Here is a 26,842-nt window from a genome sequence, read left to right on the forward strand (position 1 = left end):
GCTGAGGAACTCGACTCGGCAAACCAGCGCGAGCAACGTGTGTGTGTGTGTGTTGCAGTCGACGCCCCGGCTGGACGGCAGGATGTGCGGGCTGTGTGGCGACCAGGACGGCGACTTGGCTGACGAGTTCGCGGGGCCTGGGGGGCGAGTGCTCGCGACGGCGGGCGACTTCGGCCGCTCCTTCTTGCTGCGGGACTCCGAGTGCGAGCCGGCGTCGCGGCCCGAGCGCCCCGGCAGGTGTTAGCCGGGCCGCCGGGCCCTGCCCTCGCTCTGTGCTTCCGACAATAATACTATATGTACACACCTATGCCAATAAATGTGCTACAGTAGAATCCCGCTAATCCAAACTAATTGGGACCGAACCCTGTTCGGATTAGCGAAAATTCGGATTAGGCGGAATTTTGTCATATAATGCCATATATTGTCTTTTTGAGGCGTATTTAGTGTCTGATACATCAAATACGTAAGGAAGGACAGACAAAAAATACACCTTTATTATTTAGCGTACATATTTAGTGTCATATAATATTTTTAATTTATCACATAGATAGATAGATAAATTATAAGTTTCTTATGTACATATTAATAAACGTACAACATTACTTGAAAAAACTTGTTTTTCTTTACTTTTCTTAGTTCTTAAATTATATAAAAAAAATTTTATCCTAGCCCTGTTTGGATTAGGCGGATTTTCGGATTAGCGGGACTCTACTGTATTTTCAAACCCCAGCAATAACAAAATTTTACCAAAGAAAAGCTGTATCAAGCATCGGTTTTAAACTTTGTTATGAAATATAGTTTAGTTACTCCTACAAATAAAAGAACGTATGTTAAAGCGTATAAATTGTTTTGAACAAACTCAGAAAAATTTGTTAATGAAGTTAGCACCGTTCCAAAGTCTGCAATGTACTAACACTAGCGACCCGCCCCGGCTTCGCACGGGTGCAATGCGGATACTAAATATACTACTACTATATACCGGCCCCCGGCCGGTACCGCTGCAACCGCTATGTCCCTGCATTTTAAATCTGTAATATCTTCGAAAATATTCATTTAAATTAGATACTGTAAAGGGCCATATTGATCTATATAAAATGCACAATGTATTTAAGGTACTTAATTGGATAAGGATTAATGCTGCATTGCTTAAAATCGCTTCGTAAATATGCCATTTTTCTCGTAAAAAATAAAGGATAAGAAATGTTATTGTGGGTTATCCCTAAGAGATAGACATATACCATTGCGGAATTTTTTGTAGACCTTTTTAAGGTGTTCAATACTGTAGTACATTATCTTGATCTATATCGTAGGGTTTAGCCAGCGTTTCCAATGTATGCGCAAAAAAATGTGTTTATTTACGACATCACATTAGAAACCTCTAAAATTATCAGTGTTTCTCTCCTATATTATGCATGTATTATACATATAAACCTTCCTCTTGAATCACTCTATCTATTAAAAAAACCGCATCAAAATCAGTTGCGTAGTTTTAAAGATCTAAGCATACATAGGGACAGACAGACAGCAGGAAGCGACTTTGTTTTATACTATGTAGTGATAATGATAAGAAAGGTGAGGACTCTGTAGGAAGTATTAAAAAAATGTATTTCTTTAAGGCATAAAAATTACATTGACCATTATGTATTTCAAAGCCTGTCTTCAAATAGACAATGGCATATCATTTTTCTTCATAGTAAATTATTGAATTTTTGGTTGAGATCAATTTTTCACTCTTTGACTCAACAGCAGTTCAGTGGAATCAAAACATTGTCTGTTAAAGAAAATTTTTTAAAAATAATATGTTATCTACACGTAATATAATGATATAAAGAGATATAAAAAGTTTTGTTTTGTACATTCTTGGATGCTTAGTGAGAACACATGCCTCCATTCATCAGTTCCATTTCATTACAGTTATGTAAGAAGTCCTCCATACACTATAGGAACTTTCTATAATGACTTCTTTGAAAATAAGTGAGTTCCTTAGCATATTTAGGAGTAAGTACAACCAATATTAAGATGATAATTTTGTTATGTCAAATATATATTATACCAGCATTGAACAGTTCACAATGATATTTTCCTAGTATTCAATACTGATTCCAAACCCTTCAACTATCTGATTTGACAAGTGTGCCTAAATCTAATGGAGATGTAACAAACAATTGCTATTTAGTTATTGACTGCTATGGATAGTTGACGCATACATAGAAGATGTTTTCCACAAGAATAACACCTGTCAGGAAGATTTCTTGAATGGTTGCATCATTATATGTGGTTTGAAAAACTTCATGGATGTTTTAGCAAGTTTTAGCAAGTCACTATGTTACAAATATATATTCATAAAAACAATTAAGAAAATATTTAAAAATGATCAATTAAACAGCTAAAACTGTGGATGTATACAACAATTTTTATTGCAGATTAGTTAACTCATGATTTAAAACCATCTGTGTTATATGTCAAATCAAAGTAAATGTTTAGAGTTCTTGAAACCATTAAAGTAATGACATCATTTTCTGTAGCTCCATGATTATTTAATGGTTTTTATGAAAACCCAATTTTTATACCTTATTCCATGGCTGCAGATGGGTGTTCAAAGCTCTAATTTTAGAGTGGACACATTTGCATTGTATAATCGCTGGCTAGTTAAAAAAAATATTGTTCTCATTGTTTAAATTCATTTATTAGTTTTGCTGCATTAGTTTACATTTTTTTTTTTCAAGTGATTACAGTAATGGTAAGCTGTTAGCATAAGGATAAGCTTAATAATACAGTTGACTAGTAAAATACAAAGTCCAAATTTAATGCAACAAATTCAGTGAAGTGGAAATCATTGTGTGTATAACTGATTGAATAAATTAATTAATTAATTAAAAGTATTCATTTGCAGCAGGCATTATGAATGTAGACTTTCAAATCAGGATCTTCCTAAAAATAAAACATAGGTAATCAGTTTTAAGCTTATCATGCCATACAATGTTTTGATCACAAGTTTTTTTCCAGCATATCAAAAAGCATTTTACAATAATTATGGGATAATTTATTAATCATGCTACAATTCAAATTTATATTAATTATAATTACTGAAATTTTTGCTTTATAATTTTAATTGTGTAGCAACTGAAATATAATATTGTTATTTTGAAGAAGAAAAATTGTTTAATGCAACCTATATTGATTTAGACCAAAAAAACATTAATATTAATATAATGTAAATTTGAAGAAGAAAAACATATAGTTGAGATACGTACAATCATTAAATAATTTTGGTAATTTTCCCCAACAATGAATGGGAATTATTAACCCATATCTTGTTTGTGAAGTTAACCATGCAAATTTGGTATATTTCCTATGAATTTAAATATTTCCTAAAAAATTTAAGGGAAATATCTGTACTTTTTATCACTTCTAAGCAAGCCCATAAATACAATAGTATGGTAAATTTTCAAAAATTACCTTCAAAGTGAATTTATTAATATTTAAAGGAATTATATTAGTTTTTTTTTTCATAGCATGTATTAGTTTATATGAATATTTGCCTTAAGTTTCATTATTAGTAGACAACAAATATTGCTATAAATATTTTAAATTTTTTATGGCAGTGTAAAATTGATCCAATGTGTTTTTTTTTTCTTTTTCTTTACAAAACTAATGTGCAGTGCAGGTATGTTTTCCGGTTTTTTAATTTTCCATGTAAAGCAGTACCTAGCCTTAGTTTTTTTTTTTTTTAATTTTACAAAAAAGAAAAACATGTATATGCTGAACATAAAAATTCAGATATTTCCCATTTAAAAGATAGCAAAAATAAATAACTACGGAAGGAAAACTGCAAATCATTTGAACTACATACTTTATCGTTTGTTAAAATTTAAATCTCTCTTTATCTGCAAGAATCTTAAAGTCTTGTGTCTATTTCTAGTTGGCCAATCGCCAATGGATGTACGTATTACTAAACTAATACATCTTTTGCCTTCTATTCCTCATTAACTAATTATTGGCTAACTAATTTAAAGTTCTGCACATTTTGTTCAATTGAGAAGTCTGAAATTTAAAAATGTTGAAATCAAAGTTTGGACTTTGGAATTACAGTTTTTCACTGTTATTTAATAGATATTAAATAAAATTAAAATCTTTTTACTCATAGATGTTACTTAACTAATAACTTTGCAAAGCACTTATAATACATGAACTGAAAGGAACTAACTAAAACAATACTTACAGCTCATCACTTAGGAACACACTTCTCTCGTTTGGAACTTTTGTCGTATCCACACTTCTCGGAACCACTGCACTTCACATTTCCGCAGTACACTGACTCTGTAAAATTAATAACAACAATTATGAAAAAAAATAGGTTCCGTGTAAAACAAAATAGTCAATTTTAGATTACATAAACAATATCATTGGCACACTTCTGTCAACTACATGAAATTAGACTTAAAAATAGTATGCCTTGCACCTGTTTCAACTGACAACATATTAGGATGAGTGCCTTCTTGACTGAACCAAAAAAACAGAAATCAAAACAGAAGTATTGGTATTAACTGCAATATGCATATATCTATACATCATGAAAACCAAATAGGAGGTATACCATTTATGTCCTCAATGCTTCGTTCAATATTTGGCTTCATTGGGGGCCATTGTTGGCTTATGATTTGCCAACAGGACTGTCAAATTAAGCTGATGTAAATAAAGTCACGTGGGTTTATTTACTAACAGTACACCAAAAAATATTTTTTAGTCAAAAATGTTAAATGTAAAGTAGTAATTTGATACAGAACATATTTAAGTTTACTTATAATGAAATAATCCTACTGTATTGAAACTCTGACATAGATAATGACACAAGATTTTATAACCTCAACAACAGACCGTTGTCTGCTATGTCACATTTATTTGGCAGTTTTATTGGAAAATAACCTGTTTAATGATGGACTCAATCATTTTTACTGAACAGCTTGCTTTTGTGGTCCAATACATGGAAATAAGTCAGTCCGCATGCAATAGTCAATTCCTTATAAATATATGTATTTTGACACTGGGTCATTGGACCACGGGGTGTTAGTCGGTGAGAGTACATGATGCCACAGTATGGTTACAGGCGACACAGGCTCAGATAAGACACTTGATTCACTGCATGACATAGCCCAAGTTTGCAAGAAATCGAGACCTGACCCCTTACAGTAAAGCCATGGGCAAAAGACCTGGTTCGCTCTCAACGTCGAACGTGTGAGCTCTTAAAGCATTCCACATGCCTCCACACCTTCAAGCACTCCCATGTGATTGAAGAGAAACACACATTTCTAGCTCACTCGCTTAATTATGCTTTACTACAAAGCAGTTAACATAGAATAACAAATTTAAAAATTGGATAAATCGCTCTGTGACACGAATCTGACTTCTTAAGGTCCAGCGCACCAACGTGGATGGACCAATACCTTCGCGTTAATGACAAAGTCCTTCTGAGGCGAGCTCCGAGGATGTAAGAAAGAGTCAAATAAAACTTAAGGTTGATCAGAATGAATTTATCTGTAACGCACAACTATGATGTCCCAAGGGGTCTTGAAGTGCCCGGCCTCGGGCGATGGTGGGAGGGATGGCAGCTGAGCGCATTGGACGGCATCCCCACACACACACACAAAGACCGTTGGATCATTCAAAAATCGAACTGCATACGTTAAAAGTATGAGTAATTAAACTCTTCAGATACCTAATAAAGGAATGTAATAAAATTTACACAAAACCCGTACAATATTTGTATTTGTATTTAAAAATTTAAAAAGTATAAAAACTTATTATTTCTCAGGGGTGCGTTCATATATGTCCAAGTCTGCCTGGAGACAGTAAAATAATTGAGAGTCATTTATTTAAATGATCAATGAGTGAAACTGAAATAACAAGGTCTTTGGGGGGAAGTACGCAAAGAAGATACAACAATCAAATTGATTTAATAAAAATTAATAATTAATGAATTAAGGGGAGGGGTGGCCTCAGGAGGAGGGAGCGTTAGAGAACAATAGAAAAAAGTTTTACTATAGGTCGTGGAGAAGGGGTGACAGTTACTGATTACCCTAATTTGCATGTCCTGTGTGCATTCCAATTCTCCTACTAATTGGGTTCGGAAGTTGGTCAGCATAAAAATTCTACATTCTATTTGAAGTCAACCAGTCACTGCAAGTGTGCACAGCAATTATCCACCAGTTTGTAAAATCCACAGAGAAGTATTACTAATTATTATTTTTAAATGTAATTTTTAAATATTTAAGGAAACCTTTACGTACATTTCTTAGAGGGAAGAATTTGGGCATTTTGAGTCTCATCTTCGCAAGTTGAAAGTTTCTGGCAAAATCGTTTTAAGTATATCTGGCTACACTGACATCATTAAAAAAAACAAGGTGTTGTAAAGTATTGAACCTCACTGGAAATCAATAATAGCATGTTTTTTTTATTCCATACTTGTGATAAAGCGAGGATGGGAAGAAATTGTATGTAAAGTTTTATTAAAACTAAGCGTAACTACTAATCTACTAGTATATAAGATAAGAAATTTGTGACTTGTATTCTACATTACAAATTAAAATATGATTGTTTCAAAAATATGAAGTAACACATAGGTGCATGTCTGCTGCATGCATTAGAAGTGAAACTTTGCATATAGGTAAATATATAAAAATGTGTGCAAGTACACGAATGAGCAAGGTTACAAGAATGCAACTATATAAATTCTGTATTTATGAAAATGTGCAAATATGCATGTATGCAAGAGCAAATACACAAGTGTGCAAGTAGGTTCATGTGCTATAATGCAAAATTGTCATCGACCACTCATTGTTTCACTTTTCGTTATTGCCCTTCGAGAATTTCACATTCGTTACCCTATCCATTGTAAGTTAAACTTAAAAATTTAAGTGAGTATTTCAGTACTCGCCAGAGATGTGTAACATCTAACTTCGGTAACAAACAAATTCATGTGTTCTCATATTGCAAATACACTTATAATACGAAACTCGGACACAAAATTTAATGCAGAATTATTTTTAATAATGCCAGTGTAAAAAATATATGCAAATCGTGTTTTCAACTAAATATCTGGATGCGAATCACAAGTAGATTCTGCATCCGCCACTAGAATTCTCTGCTGGAGCATCTACGTCAACTATTTAACTATTCCATTCTCAGACCGAAATTTTGAACTATATTTATGTAATTTCTCAGATAAAAGCGAAAAAGACCAGAAAAGATACTAAACCCCCTCCTTTTGACCTGATTTTCATTGAGGAATTTTATTGAAATACTGCCCATCTTTTTAAATTCGTTGAACAGTTAACACTGTAAAGATTCCCTTGGTCTTTGTGAACTCGGGTTCCCGTCATCCGCCACAGATGGCAGCACCGTGGTTACACATTTCCATTCCTTTCAAAAAACTACTCCCACTGAATGCCGTTCACCGGAGAGCTAAGATGCTACACGCAGAAACATTATTCCTCGTTTACAGGGCCGGTGAAAGGTAAATTGGCGCCCTAGGCGAAAAACCTTAATGCCCCTCCCCCTTCCCCCGCCGGACACCCCAAAAAAAAATTTTCGTTGCCTCAAAATACATCACGTAAGCCTAAGATTTTGTCAACAATCAAATGTAAACAGACTTGTGTTTTTTTTTTTTTTACTTTTTTAGTTATTACCGTGGACTTTAAATAATTACTTAATATCAATATAAACATTCCAAACTGTTACAAAATCCATTTTCATCTAGTTTCAATAATCGTTAAACATATTATGTCAGCTGTTATGTGTCGTGCTGCGCCGCCCCCAGCTACTTGGCGCCCTAGGCGGGGTTGCCTAGTTCGCCTGTATGGACGCGCCAGCCCTGCTCGTCTACCTGAGCCGCCGTACTTGGAGCCGCCGGCGGCAACGGGGCCGGAGCCCGCGCACGACTTGACGCCGCACACGTTGGGGCAGCACTTGGTGTCGCCGAGGCACTGGTAGTCGCTGGTGCACGTGGGGCTGCAGCTCTGCACCGTGCTCTTGAGCGGGCAGAACCCCGTCTTGCCTGCAGCAGCCAAGCACACACGCACGAGGATCCCTCCGGTCCGGGGGACAAGGTGTACGGACAAGTGGGAAACTGGTATTTTGTTACTGCGTACGCTGCATGACATTTTAAATAATATTATTTAGTTCCAAAACGTTTTTGGTAACAAACAGGAAACAGGGGTGTATACAGTAGGGATGGGGGCTTGTAAACCCCTCTCTCCCCCCAAAACAGAAAATTTCTTATCATTCACACCAACAAATGGGCCAAGTGGTTGTACCCCCACCCCCACCCCAAAGTGTTTCTACCCCGTCCCCCATATTCTCCCAATATAAAAAGAGTTCAGTGCTGTCACAAAATTGGGAATGAGTTTTAAATAAAGCTGTAGGTTAAATTCTCCATCATTACTGGAAAAAAAAAAATTGGGTCACAAAATTTTGTAAAAGCTTATTGGGCCCCACCGCTTCGTACGCCACTGCTTCCAGTTCAAAAGGCCCTTTAAAACTATTAATAAAAAAAATAATCTGTATTCATGCTGAGCTTTACATTTCGTCGATGAAGTCTTCAGAGATGTTCACGATCAATGGCACTGGTCATAGATATTGGGGAAGGATGGATAAATGACTGAATAAGTCACAGCACAAAGTCTCTTCGACATTGGGGGAATTGTTGGAGAGGGTGAGGGATGATATATGAGTTATAACATTTATATAATGCATGGGTTGGGAGGAGGGGAGGTGCCCCTAGAAAATTCAATAGCTCATGGAAACGTATGCCATGTATGTTTCCCACAAACAAAAAATTTGGGTTGGACTCTACAGGAGATTGAAAACGGATCACCTTGGTGGTGAAGGAGGAGGGGAGTGATCTGACCAGTCATCGACCATTGCCGCTGTTTAAGAAGGAATCAACCATGTTACTCTGCCAGTATTTGCCTGGTGTGACTTTGGGAAGCCGAATTCTGTATGGCTGGACCCAGGATTCTATCCCAGAGTATTCTAAATGTGAGTCCATTGAAACTCTGGTTTTACTCAAACATCCTCGGTGAAAAAGGTTTTGGTCAAAGTATGGTTAAAGTATTTAGATGGCCTGCTGAAACTATTATTTTTTTCACTTTTCATTTTCAGATTCAGGTATGACCAATTGAAGGATAAGAAGTGATATGGAAGCTATAAAATTGTATGTTGAAAATATCTTCTATATTTTCACTGTGGTATCCTGTTCACTCAAAATTCTGCTGATATTGTGAAAGTGACTAACAGTAAGTCAGTGCAAATGCATTATGAAGAATAGTCCATATAAGTGACGTCATCTGTTTAAATTTGTACATGATCGTGTAATAAGAGTCTCTGAAATAATCACTGATTTTTCAGTGATTCAAATGAAGATAATTTCATAGAATTCACTGGCTTTTTGATATGCATAAATTTTATGTTTTATCTTTAAATTGAGGGAATATTTGCCATGGTGCTATACTAAAGATAAACAAGATAGTATGCCATTGTTCGTTAGTGGGAAAAATGTATTGGCAACGTTGAAAAATTTTAATATTGTTATTTATTTTACTTACTGCCAGGCTGAGCTGATGAACAAATTACTGTCGCCATGAAAATGATGAAAAAAATCGCCATTCTTGAATCTGAAACATGTGCAACATAATATTTTTTTTTTGTTATTTAATTTTGAATGCCTCTTTTGAAAAAAAAATTAGCTACATATAAGTTGTAAAAAAAACTTACTCTAAAATTATAACAATTCTTGCACTCATTAAAAAATTTTCCAGTGCATGAAGAAACATTCTTGAAGCAGTATTCATCCAAAGAAATTCATTTGACTTTATCTGTACATATCAGCATGATAAAGAAAAACACACTAGCCTACATAATATGATGTGTCATGATGAAAAAATGTATTATTATTATATTGAAAATAAAAATGTCACAAAATCACTAATATCTATTGGTTTTTGGGGGGGGGGGGGGGGGAATAGATTTGCTAACAGGCATCATTAAGTTCTGAAAAGGACTTACACTGATAGATATTAAAAATAAACAAATTCAGAAAAATTTATTTATGTAAATAAATGCAATGCAGTAAAATGGGTGGAAATGTTGTTTGAATATTGGTTTTCAAACATGTCAGTTCAACTGTGAAAACCAAAAAAAAAAAATGGCGTGGAGTGTGATGGCACAGTGGTGAGATGCTGAACCCGTTTTCAAGGGGATCTGGGCTCAAATACCAGTAAGACCAATCTGACTTTGGTTATTCACGGCATCCAGAAATCAATGCAAGCAAATGCTGGGATTGTTCCTTACTATAGGCCTATATTTCTTCAACTATATTCATGGACGCAAATCTATAGGGTTCGCAAGGGAGGCCTGCACGGCCCAAGAGTTTTGTGCGTGGGTTTTAACCGACACAAGTTATCTCTGGATAGGGTGCTTGTATGTGGTGTACTGCCCATATTTTGGCCTATATGCATGCAAAAAGCAGAAAACTTAAAATTATTGTTTAAGTGGGGGAAAAACGGGTTTGTAAGGATAACCCAATTAATTTTTATACTGTTTTATTTACTATTAATATTTACATTACTAATTAAATCACCACATTTAATGTCTGTTCACAAATCACCAAGTATCTGCCCAGTCCACAGTTCACACTCCTCACTGGAGCTAGGCTCGACGGTGGTTCGCACACACAGTCTCGCGCCACTCGGTCACACTCGCACGGTCCTGTCGCTCTTCGTCACGCCGCTCGCCGAACTCGCACTTCACTCAACTCGCCTGTTGGAACTCCCACGAAGGCCGACGTCCCCGCTTTTATACCCGTTGGCAGTCATTCTGGAACTTACTGGAGTGTTTGCGGCGTGTCGCGTCATCCCGGGGCCGGCCCGACGCTCGAAGCATCCAGAATAACGACGCTTATTCACGCCAGTCCACGCGGAATTCCCAGGCCGCCAGGGGATGGATAACAGCGCGTGGAAGGGGGAGGCGGGGGGGCGGGGGCGGTGGAAGGGGTGGGAATGGTGAGGCCAGGCTGCTATAATCCCAGAGGGCATGCGCGCGTGACGTCAGTGACCGTTCGGGCCCGCCAGGCGCCCGGGTTATCTGGCGCGCGTCGTTTCCTTGTCTAGCACGTTCCTACCAATATACAGAAAATTTTCCATAAAGCACAGTTTATTAATCCACTTTCACAGTCACGGTTTTGAACGAGCGAGCAGGCGCCCTCGGTGATAAGCTTTTTAATTCCAGGAGGAGCCAGGGGGAATTTTGAGTTCCGAGTGCGTGACGCACGGTCAGTATTTACTTTTATAATAAAAATAAACCACAAATTAATGGTATAAACGAGATATTAATTCACTTGAGAAATTTTTAAACATATTTAAAACGCAAACAAGCGTGGCTAACACCCCCTCCAAATACATATTCGGCATCTATTGGTCGCTCGTTTCAACGAAACGTAAAATCTGGGCATTGCCGAGCTGACCCGTAGTGGAGAAAGAACTTCATGTGCAATTATATCTGAAACTCCATATAATGAATCGTCACCTATTCGTTTGCGTATACTCAGGATACAAATGTGTAAATTCAATATGTATTTTACTTTATGTCCGGAAGTGCTACTGCACGCCATTCCCCACCCTGTTAGGCAATGCCGCGTACACATTGGAGGAATATCGTGCATGTTGTTTGAGCTTAGAATCTAATTTCCCCAACCTCGTTTGCATGAAGTGTTTATTTTTGTTAAGTTAACTTTTTTTAAAAATTATTGCAAGAATACAATTCACCTTAATAAATCTTCTTCTTCTGGTACATGGGAAACATTGCGGAATGTCTGGACTGGTTAAAAAAAATCCAATGCACTGAATTTGAGAGGGTTCAAAGGAAAAAATTGCAGCAACACTAAAACCTGAATTTTCTTTCTCTGGGTATGCCACCTTAAAATAATATAAGCTCTGATAGACTGTTTGTGCCTTTTGACGGGAACAGATGTCAGATACCGAAACGTCCAAACTTGTGTTAGAAAGCCTGCTGTGTTCTGTGCTATCGTCAATGTTTATTTTCATAGTTGGGTTCTTCTGCTCCTCGCTGTGTTGGCCAAGGTTGTTGTTTGTCTGTATTTACTGTTCCAGTTATAACAGTCTTATCGTTTTCACCCCACTATCTTATTCTGTGCCGTGATATTTTCATGACTTATCCTTCCGCTGAATTCTTTGTGCTGTCTAGGCCTTTAACATTTGACATCAGCTGATTTTAGCTTGTTCTCCACGTGTTTATGTATTCATCTATGTTGTCTGGTCTTGGGGTTTTTCAAATGACTTCCTTTTTAAACCAACAACGACGTACCTATGTCTTTAACGTATTCAAAGAACGTACGTACCAGAAAATAGGCCACTAACGTGTGATCGAGAACATTTTGTCTTGCTAACTATTATCTTTTAGGAATATTTGAAAACAAAATCAATATAACTTATGTAATCAGTTTAAGAATAAATATAAGAAACGCCCAGATTCATTCGAAAAAAGGCGAATAAAAAATATATATTATACATAAAAAATTTCCTTTATTCAAAAGTTTGCGCAAACTATTAAACAGAATCAATTTTATAATTTTTTTTTTTTGTGAACGTAATGCTTTAAAAATTGTAGAATTAATTTAAACCATTTGTTTCCTATCCTCTACTACTATTTTTTTTAATCATTTATATATAAATGAAAAACGACCTCGATATTAACCAAAGACACGATTCCATTTTTTGACATCAAAAGGAAACTTCTATTTTTCAGTTATCTAATGGGCGACATTTCTCCACATACTCTGAGCTTGTATTACCCAGCAACAAATGATTTAGAAAAACTGAACAATTTGCTAAAACATAATACTGGAATGCATTTAGGGAAAAATGGTGCCAATCATACAACAGTAAAACTATACGCAAGTGGGAAAAAACACCTTGTTAATAGTTTTTACTAAACTTCAATGAATAAAATGAAGTAAATTACGAAGAAACGATGGACATACTTCCACTCTCGTTAGCACTCATAAAAAGCCAGAAATGGCGTCTCTTTACATTACTGATGCTTCTCGTAACGGTGTAATATATAGCAGCACTAACCAGGCCCCCCACATTATTCTGTGAGCCCCGTTGCTAGAGGTCATGATAATTCCCCCCCCCCCCCCCCCCCCCCCCCATTTTTTATACTAAAAAGATTTTAAAAATATTTTGGCTTCTATGTATATTGTTTTAGTTATATTAATTCTTAACCTTAATCACAATTATTTTTCAAACACACATTGAAACTAGTTTTAAGTCAGTGTTTAGATTGTCAACGTAAATTTATGTTGAATAATGGCAAATAAATGAGTGTAACATGGTGTCACGTCGGATGTTGGTTGGTTTTGTTACTCACAGTTGTAGATTGAGACACGTTCTGTACGCACAGCATATTCCGAATCGTATTACTCTGGTGTGATATTTCGTCGGTAACTAAAATTAGGCCTGATTGTTTAATTGTTTTCTATGATTTATTTGAAAATTATCTACTTTTTTGGTTTTAATTTGTTTCTTCTTTCCTTCGCGGGGCCCCTAGACTCACGGGCCTCCCCCCCCCCCCCCCCCCCCCCCCCCCCAATGGCGGGCCACGTTGCCGTAGCAACGGTAGCACCGGCCATGTGGGGGCCCTGGCACTAACCACTAAACGTAATTGCCCGCCACTTCTGAAAGGAAAAAAAAGAAAACTACGACGTGTGGTATTTTCCCGCTCTCCGTGAACGTAATCCGTGTCCGTATGCATGCTACTGTAGATACGTACTCCGTTCCGGGGGATCCGTCTCCGTTTACGTGATCCGTCTCCGCTTGCGAAACGGGCCCGGCTCACAGGTGGCGGGACAGCCAAGGCAGGGATGCCAACTTGGGGGATTTCCCCCCAAATTTAGGGGGAACAAAGCTGCAATGCTGTTTTTTTTGGGGGTAAATTTATTTAGGGGGATATTTTAGTGGGTACATTATTTAAGAAAATTTTTGAGGGCGTGAATTTAAAGTGTATATCTTGAAAACAAAGTGAAGAAAGAACAGCATCACAAGTGGCGAAAATAATTTTAGCTCTCAAATGGGTGTACAATTACAACTTTAGGGGTTTTTAATAGAAATCTAGGGGAATTTAATTTGGTCCTAGGGGGAACACTCTGTAGGAGTTGGCATCGCTGAGCCAAGGTTACAGTGGACTACGAATCACTTGAGTTCCTGACTCTTGAGTCATGCCGGGGTGTCGCGACCTTCTCCGAGAGAGCCCGGCGCGTCAGCGATCATGCCCCCCACCCCTTTCACGTAACTTAACATACCTCGAAGAAGCTGCATGCTCGCGGACTCACCGATAGCGACCCTCGACTTGGCAAGGCTCTGTTATTTTCCAGAGGAGACTTGCCTATTGGGTCTGTGGGTACGGAATTGCCTCCAGAAGAAAAATAAAATAATGGGCTCAAGGGGCTCTTCCCCGTAATTTTTTTAAGAAATAAACTTTTATAACAAGGTTTTTAAGCCAACTAGGAACTTAAATTTCGACGATGGTTTTGCGAATTTATTCATATGCTTAAAGTACAAAAATTAAAAAAAAAAGAACAAAAAAATATCAGCGAGTCTTTCAGTAGGTAAGAGTACTAACCTCGATAACGAGCAAATCCATGTATTCTCATGTTGCAAATATACTTAAAATACGAAACTCGAACACAAAATTTAACTTTAGAATTCTTAAACATAATGCCTAGCGTGATAGATATACGCAAATCGTGTTTTCAACTATATTTATTGACGCGAATCACACGTAGTTTCCGCACCCGCTTCTAGAATACACTGCCGGAGCAGCTACGTGAAACTGATACCATGTTACGCGCTACATATCGCGCCACCTGTCGGATGGGCCCATAACTACTAGCAAACAAAAACTCGGGATAGAAGTTCTGATACAAAGTTTTAGGTTAATTATGTGGATTTATTTACTTACTAACTGCTTAAAAAAAATGGGGTGTGGCTGTGTCATGGGCACGCCTGTGTGTTGGACGTGAATACGTGTACGTAACAGGTAATATTTTCTATACAAAATATAAATTACGCTATTTTATGTATTTTACAAACATGTTTTAAAACTAAGAAGTTTCGTATAAGCCGACATTTTTATATTTTCGATTATTATTTTTATTTTAACACCATATATATTCACTGTAACTATTTTACACTAATAGATTTTGACGAGAGCTGACGATTGAAATCAAACGAACGTAGTAGCTTCTCCGAGTCAAAAGTTATACTTAATGGAAATCTCGAAACGCAGCAAAATGACCTCAAAATGGCGTGCGCTTCCCCCTCCACCGCACGCGATGCGTCACAGTCCTCACTTGGCGTAACGAATTCTTCGATCCTTTAGCTATCCAGTGGTGTAATTAAATTTTGGACGGAGATGATAGATAATCTAGCTGCAACACCAAACTGTATCCCCCGATTTTGTTACCATTCGTCTTTTTTTTCAAATTGCCTCCCACTATGGACGTATTCACGTCAAAAAAACAAGGCCTCAGTCCAGGGCCGGATTTAGAGGTCTGGAGGCCTCGGGGCAACAGAGGAGCGGAGGCCCCCAGGCCCCAAATTATTTTCCAAATAAAATGAACAATTTTTTTCAGTCGAGTTTTCCAATTAATAATTTATTGTGAAATCAAGTAGATTCTCTTAGTATTTAAAAAAAAAAACATACATTAATATAATCGGACACAAGAATTATATCAAAGGAAAAGATGTTTACTAGTGTTTACTTGTCGGAATTTGAAAGATTTTTTTTTTTCCGAAGTCTCTATTGTGGGGGCCCTCCGTTTGTGGGGGGCCTCCGTTTGTGGAGGCCCCGGGGCTTTCGCCCCGGTTGCCCTCCCCTAAATCCGGTCCTGCCTCAGTCTCGACAGAGTTTCTCCCAGGGCCCTGGGACTCACCCATGGCTCTCCCGACGAACAGGTCCGCGACGAGACCGGACAGCTACTGAACTTGGAGCTCAGATCGGCGGAGGCTGGAGCAAACCGACCACGCCTCGGGAACAACTGAGTGCAATAATGAGGCCACTTTGCTGGCGCGCCGAGTGGAGCGAGGTCGTGAGTGAGAATGTTACTCGAGCATGGGGTTGGGGGGGGGGGGGGGGGGGGGGGGGGGGTGTGAACGAGTCTTTCAGTACTCGCCAGAGAGGCGTAACATGTAATCTCGGTAACGAGCTAGTTCACGTGTTCTCGTGTCGCAATCGCAAATAAACTGATAATTCGAAAACCGGACACTAAATTCAACGTATAATTCTTTTTTTTTTTTTTTTTTTTTTTAATAATATTGAGCGTGATAAAAATATACGCAAATTGTGTTTTCAACCATCTCTTGACGCGAATCACGCTAGAATTCGTTGCCAGCTTAGCTACTTCGACTATATCAAATTATTCGATTCGCAGAACGAAATTTTGAACTGCGTGTATAATGAAACGGCTCTGATAAAAGCGAAAGAGACTTGAAAAACAAATAGGTACTGAACCCAGGCTTTGACACTGATTTTCGACAAGGAATTTTATTAAAATACTGCACATCTAGTTTAAATTCATTAAACAGTTAATAAGCGTACTTTAATTTTTTTTTTCTTTGGCTATGTAGACTTTGGTTAGAGCCATTCGTCACAGATGACAGCACCGTGGCTACTCATTTCCGTTCCATTCACGAAATTACTCTAACTAAATGCCGTATGCTGAGAGCTAATATGTTACACATTAAAAAGTTTAATTTTTAACCTACGAAACACTTGTCAGTCCATGCGTTAGTTGAGTTTGAGGCCGCTTGCCAAGTGGCTAAGTTTAATACGTAATCTTTTTGACCTGTGCCAGACGGCTTGTAGTGTTTTCAAAGTGCGTGTATTAGGGATTTTTTTATTTGTTGTTAGTGTGACCTTTTCTGAAATGGCCGCTTCGTGTTAACTTGTAGTGAGCTTCGTAATTGTTTCGTCGGTTGGGATTTTATGGTTGATGCACCATGTGCGTGGACACTCACGTTTCAATTTGACGCAGAACGCCGAGCGCACCTGTCCAAATAGTTCGTGCACGGTAGTCAGTATACCTTAGTATCACACGTAACTCCATGACGTCACGTCAGTGTGACCAGTAGAGCGGGCCGCGCCGAGCTCCAGCTCCGAAGTGACTAGGCCATGCACAGAGCAGCGCATGTCTCTGCTCAATTGCATAATTGCTATTTGGCGCCTATACGGCAACCAATTCCGCCCCAAACATCTCCGCGGCAGAAGGTGGAAGATCGAATATATATATATATATATATATATATATATATATATATATAGAGAGAGAGAGAGAGAGAGAGAGAGAGAGAGAGAGAGAGAGAGCTGCAGACAATGGAGTAAAGGTAGCAACTGAGCGACCCTCTATCGCCTTCCTACAAACTACAAATCAGCAAAGGAACGCTTCAAACAGGATAGCGGCAGTTCAATTACACTAAAGCGCGAAATTTTGTAAATATTTAATATTGAAGGGTACATTTAATTTTACTTGAATACTTTAACTCACGTGTTACACTTATATTTTATCAAACGTTGTATGGACCGGTTAAAAGTTCTGTATTTAAGACCACAACTTTTTAAATATTCTAAGGTCACTCTCTGAATTATTTAATTTCATGTTTACAACTGCATCCTATCCTTGCGCTATAGCACCTCCCGAGAAGTTTACCTGGAACCGCCCTTGATTGGAAGCTCTCTTGAGAGCTGTCATATCTGAGACACGTTACGTAACACATGCTGTATCCTGATACTAACTAAGGGCCACCTTTTCGTTGCTTCCTAATTATCACAAGGGATATTCGGTATTCCTACATGCGTCCACTAAATTCGAGGTTCTAGTGATGCACTAAAGTTTCCCTACATCCATTAGCTTCGGAATCGTGTTTTAGTTTGTTTGTATATAACATTTGTTTTAGGTAAAGTTATAAGCATAAGTCATGACTCAAATAGAGATTCATAACAAAATTTATACTTTGATCGCTGACATTTATAACAGTCGCGCTACATCATTTTTTTAATTGGTCATTGTTATTTACGTTTTGCTTATTATTCGTAGATATCACGACTCAAAATGGCTACGTGATTATTAGTATGAACAGCTGTCAACAGGCGGTGCTAGCAGTAAAAGTATTCGGCTACTATCCATCCATTAGAAATGCGTCCTCTACATTTTGGCTGCATTTTCTAAGTGATGTAGGGATGTGTGTGGTATGGACGCATACCTGCGTATTCGGATACAGCTACCGACTGTAGTGTTTTAGATTGTTTAACTCGGAACACCGGATCCAGAACCGTACCTTATTATGACGACTATGAAGGATAAGAACAAAGAGTACAAATTTCTAGTACAAGTTATGCAATCGCATAAAATTTTTAAGTGTTATTTAACACGTGTTATACAGAATTCTGGGCTGTTTTTTGTTTGGCACCAATCTGAAATACGCATAAGTGTAAGAATGATGGACAAACTACTGTAGGAAATTTGGAGTGGGAAAGGAGGGAGGTGAGATTTGTAGTCCATTGTGTCGAGGATACTCTGAGGGTCGCCCAAACGTGCGTGATGTGTATAGACGGTGCGGCCTAGAAAAGTCAAAGTTGATTGCCTCAATTACGCAGAACTAAATTACTTAGCTATACGTTTACAGCGAGAAGTCGTGCGTTAATAAGCGCGTTGTCGCTTGTTCAGCACGAGACACCTACTCGCTCGAGACAGCATATATTTTTTTCCTTGAAAGCGAGTCATTAGGAAAGAAATGCATTTATCATCTAAAGCAGTTCAAGGAAACTGAGGAAGGAAATATGCTTATGTATGGCCCAAGGAAGGCTAAGAAACCATCCCAGAAATTTTCCTGGGGTTATTTCTGGAAGCCACTCAAATCCTAAATCAAATAGGCCCATACCGAGATTCTAACCCGGGTCCTCCGGACTGCGAGTACAGTGTCTTACCACTGCACCACCTGTATCACTCTAAAGGCCGGTCCACACGCAACGTTTTCAGCAACGATTTACCTGCGCAGGTCACATCGTTGTAGACAAGACGTAGCGTGTAGACAGGAAAACTGCGCAGTTTTGTGAACTGCGCGGAGACGGAACACGGAGAAGGAAAACTGTGGCCAAGAACATTTATGTCCGCGCAGTTTAGTCGACCTGCACAGACTTGTCGTAGCGTGTGGACACTTCCTCCGTCTTCTCCGTACACGGGGCTCAGTTCTCCCTCGGTATTTGTGCCGGAACAGTGTAATCTGTTAAACGATGACCGATTTGCGACAGTGTTCACGTGGATTTCTAACAGAGTTCATTGGTCTGTACAAGTCCTTTCCGTGTTTGTGGCGGGTCAAATCAAAAGAATATAGCGATAGGGACAAAAAAAAGTCAAGCGTATGAAGCACTTTTGCAAAAATACAAAGAGGTTGACATCGCGGCTAACAGAGATAAAATCACAAAAAAAAAACTAATTCTTTGAGGTCGGTATACCGGAAAGAATTGGCCAAAGTAAAGAATTCTCGCAACTGATAGGATAAAACTTGGCTGCAAAATGTGTTGTGTGGACACGGCTAAACTGCAACCTTTTGTTTGCACAGTTTTGCCTGCGCAATCAAAACTGTGTGCAAAACGTTGCGTGTGGACCAGCCTTAATATGAGGTTGTTCAGCGGCCCATTCTACAATGACACGGAAACGGAGACGGATCTCACGTAACGGAGTTTCTACATAGCACACGGTGCTTCGTCTGCCAGGGACTAGGACATATTCAATTGAGGTGCCCGAAACGGGAACGTACCCAGCGGGACTGCCTTATGAGGAAGGAGACGCCACGGCAACATATACAAAAAAAAATATGTTGTAGGACGGCGGCAATGTTACATCTGTCAAGAAGTAAGCCATATTCAGTACGGTTGCCAGATCCGTAGGATGGCATCGCAGCATGGACAACAGCAGCACGTTGTTACATGTTCGGGACGAAAAGGATTAAAGAAGGGTCAGTGTTACGAGGATACTAGAGTCGAGGCAACAAGGCAGGCCAGTCAGCCCGGCGCGCTGTCATACCGGGAAGGAGGGGGGGAGTGAACAGGGGAGGCTCCAACTCCTGGACAGTTACCGCCAGTCCCTTTGCTGTAATCCGATTAGGAGCGGCACCTCGTTCTCATAGCCTCGTCTGCGTGAAGTGGCGTAACTAGGACTGTTCTCGTAGCTTCGAGTGTCAAGTCGACCTAAATTACGCGACACTTCGGAGGGCTACGGGACCTTTCCAGAGCAGGGCCTCCCAGGCATATGCTTCAAAGCCGACCTCCGGTGGGCGAGTGACAAGAGACCAGTGGCGACACCGGCGTGTGTGCGCGCGAGGCTGATGACAATACCGAGCGACCTGTGCGAGTAGTGAAGGGAAGAGGGTTGACCCCCTTGGGCAAGCGACACATGGTGACGAGTGATGGCTTCGTGTGCTAATATTGGATCATCGGGAACCGGAGCATCCGGCGCGGTGTTGTGTGTGCGGCGGACGAGTGAGTAGAGCGAAGGTAGTGTGCTGAGACAAAGGTTCACGGTAAGAGACGAACTGGAGAGAGAGCCACTGTCGAGCCGAACTCCGGAGGGAAGAGTAAATAGTGGACTTGAGAATTAGTGATAAACATGTGGAAAGACATTTAATTGTAGTAATTTTACTAATAGTGTAAATATTGGGTAATAAATTAAACTGCAAATTACTATTTAGAATTTCCTTTCCGGAAACATTTTTCCACTCGTAACAATGTTATAAAAATAAACTTAGGGAAGAAATTTGTATTTGTAAATTTGGTATTGATATCTTGCGAACTTTTGGGATTTTTTTTTTAACGACCATGATATTCTTGAATACAAAATACACCTTCAACTGTTTATACCACGGGCTCGGGCAACTTTAGACCCGTGTGCCAAACATCCTACACTTCACTTGTAGATCCAAGTGATTCCACAAAACTGTGGGGTGCAATATAGTGCACTAAGCGAGTTACATAAACTTCGGGTACTGGCCTTACACACACACACACACACACACACACACATGCTAAATGCCCCGGATGACAATATGATGGATCGGCGTTGCAATAGTTACCTACGTGTTGAGTCCTTGGGTTCCTTGGGTGGTTTATAAGCTCGGCCATAGGTCAGCAATAATTCAAGACCAGGCGTCCTTGAAAATACGTTGGTCAAACGTCAGAGTTCTGCGAACGATCCTAACACGCACTCTTGCACAATATCCCGAGAAAAAAGAAAAAAAATATCCGTTTTCCTGCTATTACTCCAACTTCGCACGACGGAAGCTTAATTTGTCTTCCAGGTTGTTTATTCATGGTCGTGGTTCTTGTTTGAGTCGAAGTGGTTTCCAAAACTCGCAGTTTATTTTGCTTATAATTATGTTTATGTCATCAAAGACATAATAAGTGAAAATCAGGGTGGGATCTATTCCCTTCCCCTCCATTTTATTACCTCTTTGAGACCGATTATTTTTTTCAATAACAATGCATATAATTAACCAGCTTAAAACGATTAAAGTATAGCTCACTTTACGGTCACGTATTGTGCAAATTTTAATGAGTAGCTTGTTATTTAAACATATTTAGGACATAATCATAAGTAGAGGTAGAGTAGTATTACGGGTTTTGAAAAAGCATCAGATAGCCTAAAAATTCATTTTCAAGCAAAATTCTTTTTACAAACTTTCTTGTGGATAACCCCCTCTCTTCCTCGGGGGGAGGGGAGAATTCATATACAAAACACATACAAACCTTCCCTTCACCCCCAGATATAGGCCTAACCAACATACATTCTTATATCTCTCTTGAGCACCAACCCCTCTTTCCTAACAATATTTGATACGCTCATACATTTCATCAAAGAATTATCTCTGGCAGGACAGGCAAAAGGAAATAAATTGACTTAGCTATTAAAATTTTCTTTAGTTAAAAAATAAACTCTTTGATTAATGTATGATAACCAAACACGCTTGAGACTGACGTGTTTACAATGACTAAGAAAATTCCCACATGAAAGAAATAACTTAAAGCAAAACAATAGGAAATCACCAGCAGTTCCGCAAATGAATACGTAAATACAATTTTTTTTTTAAAGTAACACTTTTAAATATTTTGATATCGCATATTCTTTTCTATATGCCCTCGACCAACAGGACCTACTTGCTTGAACGGATAAGAATCATTTACGATTCATTCTAATTTAGGAAATTGAAAAATAAATCACCAACCATTCGTCGTAAGTGTATGACAGATTTTACACCTCCAGCTTTTCTTGTGTGGTTCAAAGTTACAGGTGTCATAACAGCTCGCCTTGCATCATCCACAATAATGCACTGCCTTCACCTAAATCTCTCCTATTTTTTTCAAGACTTCAGGAGAGGTTAAGTCCCTCCCCCCAACCCCTCTTTCAGCTGCCACCGATAATCAGCGTAGCTTTAACGGGCCTCGTGATCCGAATGGCCTGCCGGGAATCAAAACACGAGCGTGGGAAGTGTCCCGGGAAACTGAATGCCATATATTACCCCTATTAGTAATTGACATAAATTAGGTTATTTAGGTAAAAAACGAGGATCTTGCCAGTCAAGGGTGTAGTCAAAATGGTGCAGAGTGGGGCTATCCCGCCTCTTTTTCTGAAGCTAGATGATATTTTTTCAATAATAATGTTACTCATTAACCCAGGGCCGGATTTAGAGGTCTGGAGATCTCGGGGCAACAGAGGAGCGGAGGCCCCCTGGCCCCAAATTATTTTCGAAATAAAATGAACAATTTTTTTCGGTCTAGTTTTCCAATAATTAATTTATTGTGAAATCAAGTAGATTCTCTTAGTATTTAAAAAAAAAAAAAAAAAAACATACATAAATATAATCGGAGACAAGAATTATATGAAATTAAATTTTAGTGTTAATCAATATTTCTGTTAATATTTAACAATAATATAATCATGTATGTACAAAGTACTGTAGGTAAAGGTAAAACAGCGAAAAAAGAATATTAAAGGAAAAGATGTTAACTAGTGTTTACTTGGAATTTGAAAGATTTTTTTTTCAGAAGTCTCTATTGTGGGGGCCCTCCGTTTGTGGGGGCCCTCCATTTGTGGAGGCCCCGGGGCTTTCGCCCCGGTTGCCCTCCCCTAAATCCTGCCCTGCATTAACCAGCCTAAAATGACTCAATTAGGGCTAAATTTTTGGCCACTGAATATGCAAACTTGGAGTAGCCGTGTCTGTCTTTGAAAACGTATTAGGACATCAAATCTTAAGCAGGAAACCAAAGTGCCTTTCATAAGTGAAAAAAAAATTAAGAATTTCATATTTCAAATAAGCATTTAAGTGTCATCAGGTAGCCTAAAAAAATTTTTTTGACGAAATAAATTTGAACTCTTCCCTGGTGGTTATTCTTTAAACCTTAGAACCCCCAGAAACCGGTCTATCAAAAAAAATCTTATAACTCACTTTGCCCCCCCCCCCCCCCTTTTTTTTTCTACCTTAGTCCTGGCTGCGCCCATGTTACGAGTTGCTGTTATTGATTCCAGCTTAATTCAGCGGAATAGCGCTCGAAGCGCGAACAAGCACTTTGTTTGTCGCAAATACATTTCTGATGTAAATTATCGGGAAACTACGTGGAAATCAAATGAACGAGATTGCTGTGGGGTTTTCGGGGGTGTTATGGGGACGGTTCGAATCCCCGTGGAAGCAATTTCATCTGTGATCTATGTCCGATGTCCCCCGTTTGCGGTGTTGGTCGATTCGTTTGCCCGCTTGGTTGGTTACGTTTGACGCCCGTGACGTTCGCTCACACACAGTCTGCTGTTCTGATCAATTGGGCAACTGTGCCCACCGCTACGAATGCTCGGACTTTAATCAGCAGAAAGGAAACCTGCAATCAGTCGTCCCCCCCCCCCCCCTCCGGGCTAAATCCTCCCACCCGGGGTGCACCCGTAGCAGCGGCAGCAGCGATAACACCCGAAATCACAGGGATTGCGGGCTCCAGATAAACGGTCCTGTGTTACCGTTAAGGAAACGGAGATAGTTTTGTTTCATGCTCAAATTGCCGTAAAGAGTAAATAGTGCCCTTTGTTTCCAGGTCGATACTCCTCAGCTTTTTAACATTCAAAATCTAATTTTATTTAACATTATTATTTATAAAGAAGTTTTAATATATATATTAATTCTACTGTTTGTTCATTTTTATAAGACCATAAATTGGTATCTATTGGCAGTATTATTACAATTGCAATCATTCTGAAGAGAAAAAAAAAGGGGGGGTTGTCTGTAAAGTCGGTTTACGGACGATAATTTTACGTGATGTCATAAGAAAACATTGATGAAAAATTGCATACTTTTTAATTTTCAAATATTATTTACAGTTTTTTTGCAAATTTAATTAAAATAATTTGTTTGAATATAATCACGAACAATTAGTTATAGAAATAAACTGAAATCAAATCAATGTCAATAAATTGTTAATTTGAAATAACGAAATTGGACGAATAAATAATTTTTTTTTAAATTGCTGCTTTTAAAAAGCCCGCCTTAACCTGTTTGATATTATAGAAGATTTTCTCGCACGGTGGTTGGCCGGTTCTTGCACGCTCGGCTCAGGCGGAACGTGACAATGAGTCAAGCTTTTTCGTACGTGCAGCCGGCGTTCATCGATATATAAGACGTTATCACGTCAAAAAAATATATGAGCGAGTCTTTCAGTACTTGCCAATGATTTGTAATTATCTAACCTCGGTAACGAGCAAATTCGTGTGTTCTCAATTTAAAATACCTTTAGAGTACGAAACTTAGACGTAGATGTCTTAAAAATTAATGTCGAACGTGATGAATAACGTAAATTGTGTTTACAACCACATATCTGGACGCGAATCCAACGTAGTTCCCGCACCAGCCGCTAGAATTCGCTGCCGGAGCAGCTACGTCGACTATCGAATCATTCAGTCGATTTGCAGACCGAATTTTTGAACTATATAATGAAACGGCTCTGATGAAAGTGTTAAAGACTTGAAAAAAATAGTAAAACCCGGCTTTGAACCTGATTTTCAACCAGGAATTTATTAAACAGTTAATATTATTAATTTTCCCTTTGGCTTTATGGGCTTTGGTTAGCGCCATCCGCCACTGGTGTCAGCAATGTGTGTTACACATTTCCGTTCCGTTCACGAAATTTCTTCTACAAAATGCCGTACACCGAGACCCATGATGTTACACATCATTAACTTACTGTAAAGTGGGTGAGGAACTGGGGGAGGGAATAATATTGTGTGTTTACGGACATTTCTAAAAGTGTAATGACCTCGTCGGAACCAAAACAAGTACAGGGAGTGAGACGCAATAACGTACCCCCTCCTTGCGGTCGTTGACCGGCGTCCACGAGTACCCCTGCTTCCTCCTCGCTCGCCGATAATATCGATAGTCTCGAGGAAGCTGCGGTCGGCACAAAGCGGCGACAGTTCCTCCCAGGAGGTCGATTCCAGTTATCTTCCTGGTCGGCCGGGCTCTTCCGGCCGAGGTAAGCACGTGCCTGATTGGTAGGAAGGGGCTCGTGTGGGGGAAGGCGTAGCGGCGTGTCTTGGAAACTACGTCCTCAAGCAAAAACTTATCTTAAGTAGTATAAGTACCGCACTGTAATAATTTTTGTGAATGGAACAGAAATATTCACGTAAAATCCTATATAGGTATAGTCACGCTCATCACTGACTCAATGACTTTGTAACGCCAAAGATATATGTATACCTTGGAGACAGGCTTATCGTGAAGCATAAATATTAGCCTACTCCATAGGTATCTGTATAAAATAGAAAATTAAAGTGAAACAATAGAGTAACATTTAAAATACCGCTACATCAGTGGAACACGCTTTAATGATTAAATTAAAGTGTTTGTTATATTAATCTTTTTTCAATGGGCACTTTAGGCACCTTACGAATAACTATGCATGTAATAAATAAAAAGGCTTATATCTCAGTAATTTTAGCTCTAAACTAAAAACGGTGAAAGTTATTCCCTTTTTAGAAAAAAAAGTTTGTTTCACTAGGAATCGTTTGATAATATTTTGGATTTTGTACTTATGCCCTTAAGAAAATCTTTGTTTTTATTTTTAAAATATGCTTATATCTTTGAAGTTTAAAATTTTATTAAAAAATCGTTGCTATTGTTGTCCTTTTTGTATCTAATATTATATTTGTATGGCCGGAAGTTTTTTTTGGCAAATTTGCTTTTTTTTATGCCCTTTCGAAATTTATATTTATTCTTTTGTGGTTACTTATTTCTTGCTGCTAAAATTATCAGTAAATAGCACAAATGCACTAAATATATATCAATATAATTTTTTTTCAAATAATGTGTATATTGTATGTATGTACGAATGTGGTATATGCGTGAAATAAGCATGGAGCGCTGTGAACGATGAGGAAATATAAAAATAACAAAAGGCAAACATTATTTTTAAGTTATTATAATTTATTCCTTAAAATTATATATCATTAATTAAACAATTACGACAGTAACACTATTAAACAATATCAATCTCTTAATGCTATAGCGTGAACAATATTTTTTGTTAGTCCATCTTTAGCTAACACAAACAAACTGGATGGTTTACCCACTCGAGAGCATGCCACGTATAATTGTCCGTGTGAAAAACATGGTGTTCTCAAATCTAATCCACAAACAGACATCGTTTGACCTTGGGATTTGTTGATAGTCATTGAAAATGCCAA

At 38.5% G+C, this 26,842-nt stretch overlaps 2 protein-coding genes across 4 annotated transcripts in view; one reads left to right on the forward strand and one right to left on the reverse strand.

Annotated features, from left to right (window-relative positions):
* Positions 1-2,879, forward strand: part of LOC134533956 (vitellogenin-like) — a 47,185-nt gene extending 44,306 nt beyond the window's left edge. Inside the window, exon 24 of the mRNA XM_063371797.1 lies at positions 59-2,879. Coding sequence (XP_063227867.1) covers positions 59-244 — 186 coding nt within the window. The 3' untranslated portion in view covers positions 245-2,879. The remainder of the gene's footprint in view (positions 1-58) is intronic.
* On the reverse strand, positions 2,791-25,561 carry LOC134533959 (waprin-Thr1-like). 3 transcript variants are annotated; one of them, XM_063371804.1, is made up of 5 exons: positions 25,464-25,561; positions 9,603-9,671; positions 7,883-8,053; positions 4,223-4,320; positions 2,791-2,931 (listed from the first exon to the last, which is right to left on the reverse strand). In XM_063371804.1, exons 2-4 carry the CDS (start codon positions 9,661-9,663, stop codon positions 4,229-4,231), a joined length of 324 nt encoding a protein of 107 aa, XP_063227874.1. In that variant the 5' UTR covers positions 9,664-9,671; positions 25,464-25,561; the 3' UTR covers positions 2,791-2,931; positions 4,223-4,228. The 3 variants fall into 3 exon arrangements, with proteins under 3 accessions (XP_063227874.1, XP_063227873.1, XP_063227871.1); XM_063371803.1 differs by lacking the exon at positions 25,464-25,561 and adding an exon at positions 16,007-16,122; XM_063371801.1 differs by lacking the exon at positions 25,464-25,561 and adding an exon at positions 14,695-14,835.
* Positions 25,562-26,842: the final 1,281 nt, after the last annotated feature.

This window comes from Bacillus rossius, chromosome 7 (genome assembly GCF_032445375.1).
Source record: "Bacillus rossius redtenbacheri isolate Brsri chromosome 7, Brsri_v3, whole genome shotgun sequence".
Classification (NCBI taxonomy): Eukaryota; Metazoa; Arthropoda; class Insecta; order Phasmatodea; family Bacillidae; genus Bacillus; species Bacillus rossius.

Coding starts and splice junctions, on each gene's coding strand:
- LOC134533959 (XM_063371801.1), bottom strand. CDS start 14,788: ATGTTTAAGAATTCTAAAGTTAAATTTTGTGTTCGAGTTTCGTATTTT. Junction 8,054..9,602: donor TTCATCAGCTCAGCCTGGCA/GTAAGTAAAATA, acceptor TGGCTGCTGCAG/GCAAGACGGGGTTCTGCCCG. Junction 4,321..7,882: donor CTCCAAGTACGGCGGCTCAG/GTAGACGAGCAG, acceptor TTAATTTTACAG/AGTCAGTGTACTGCGGAAAT.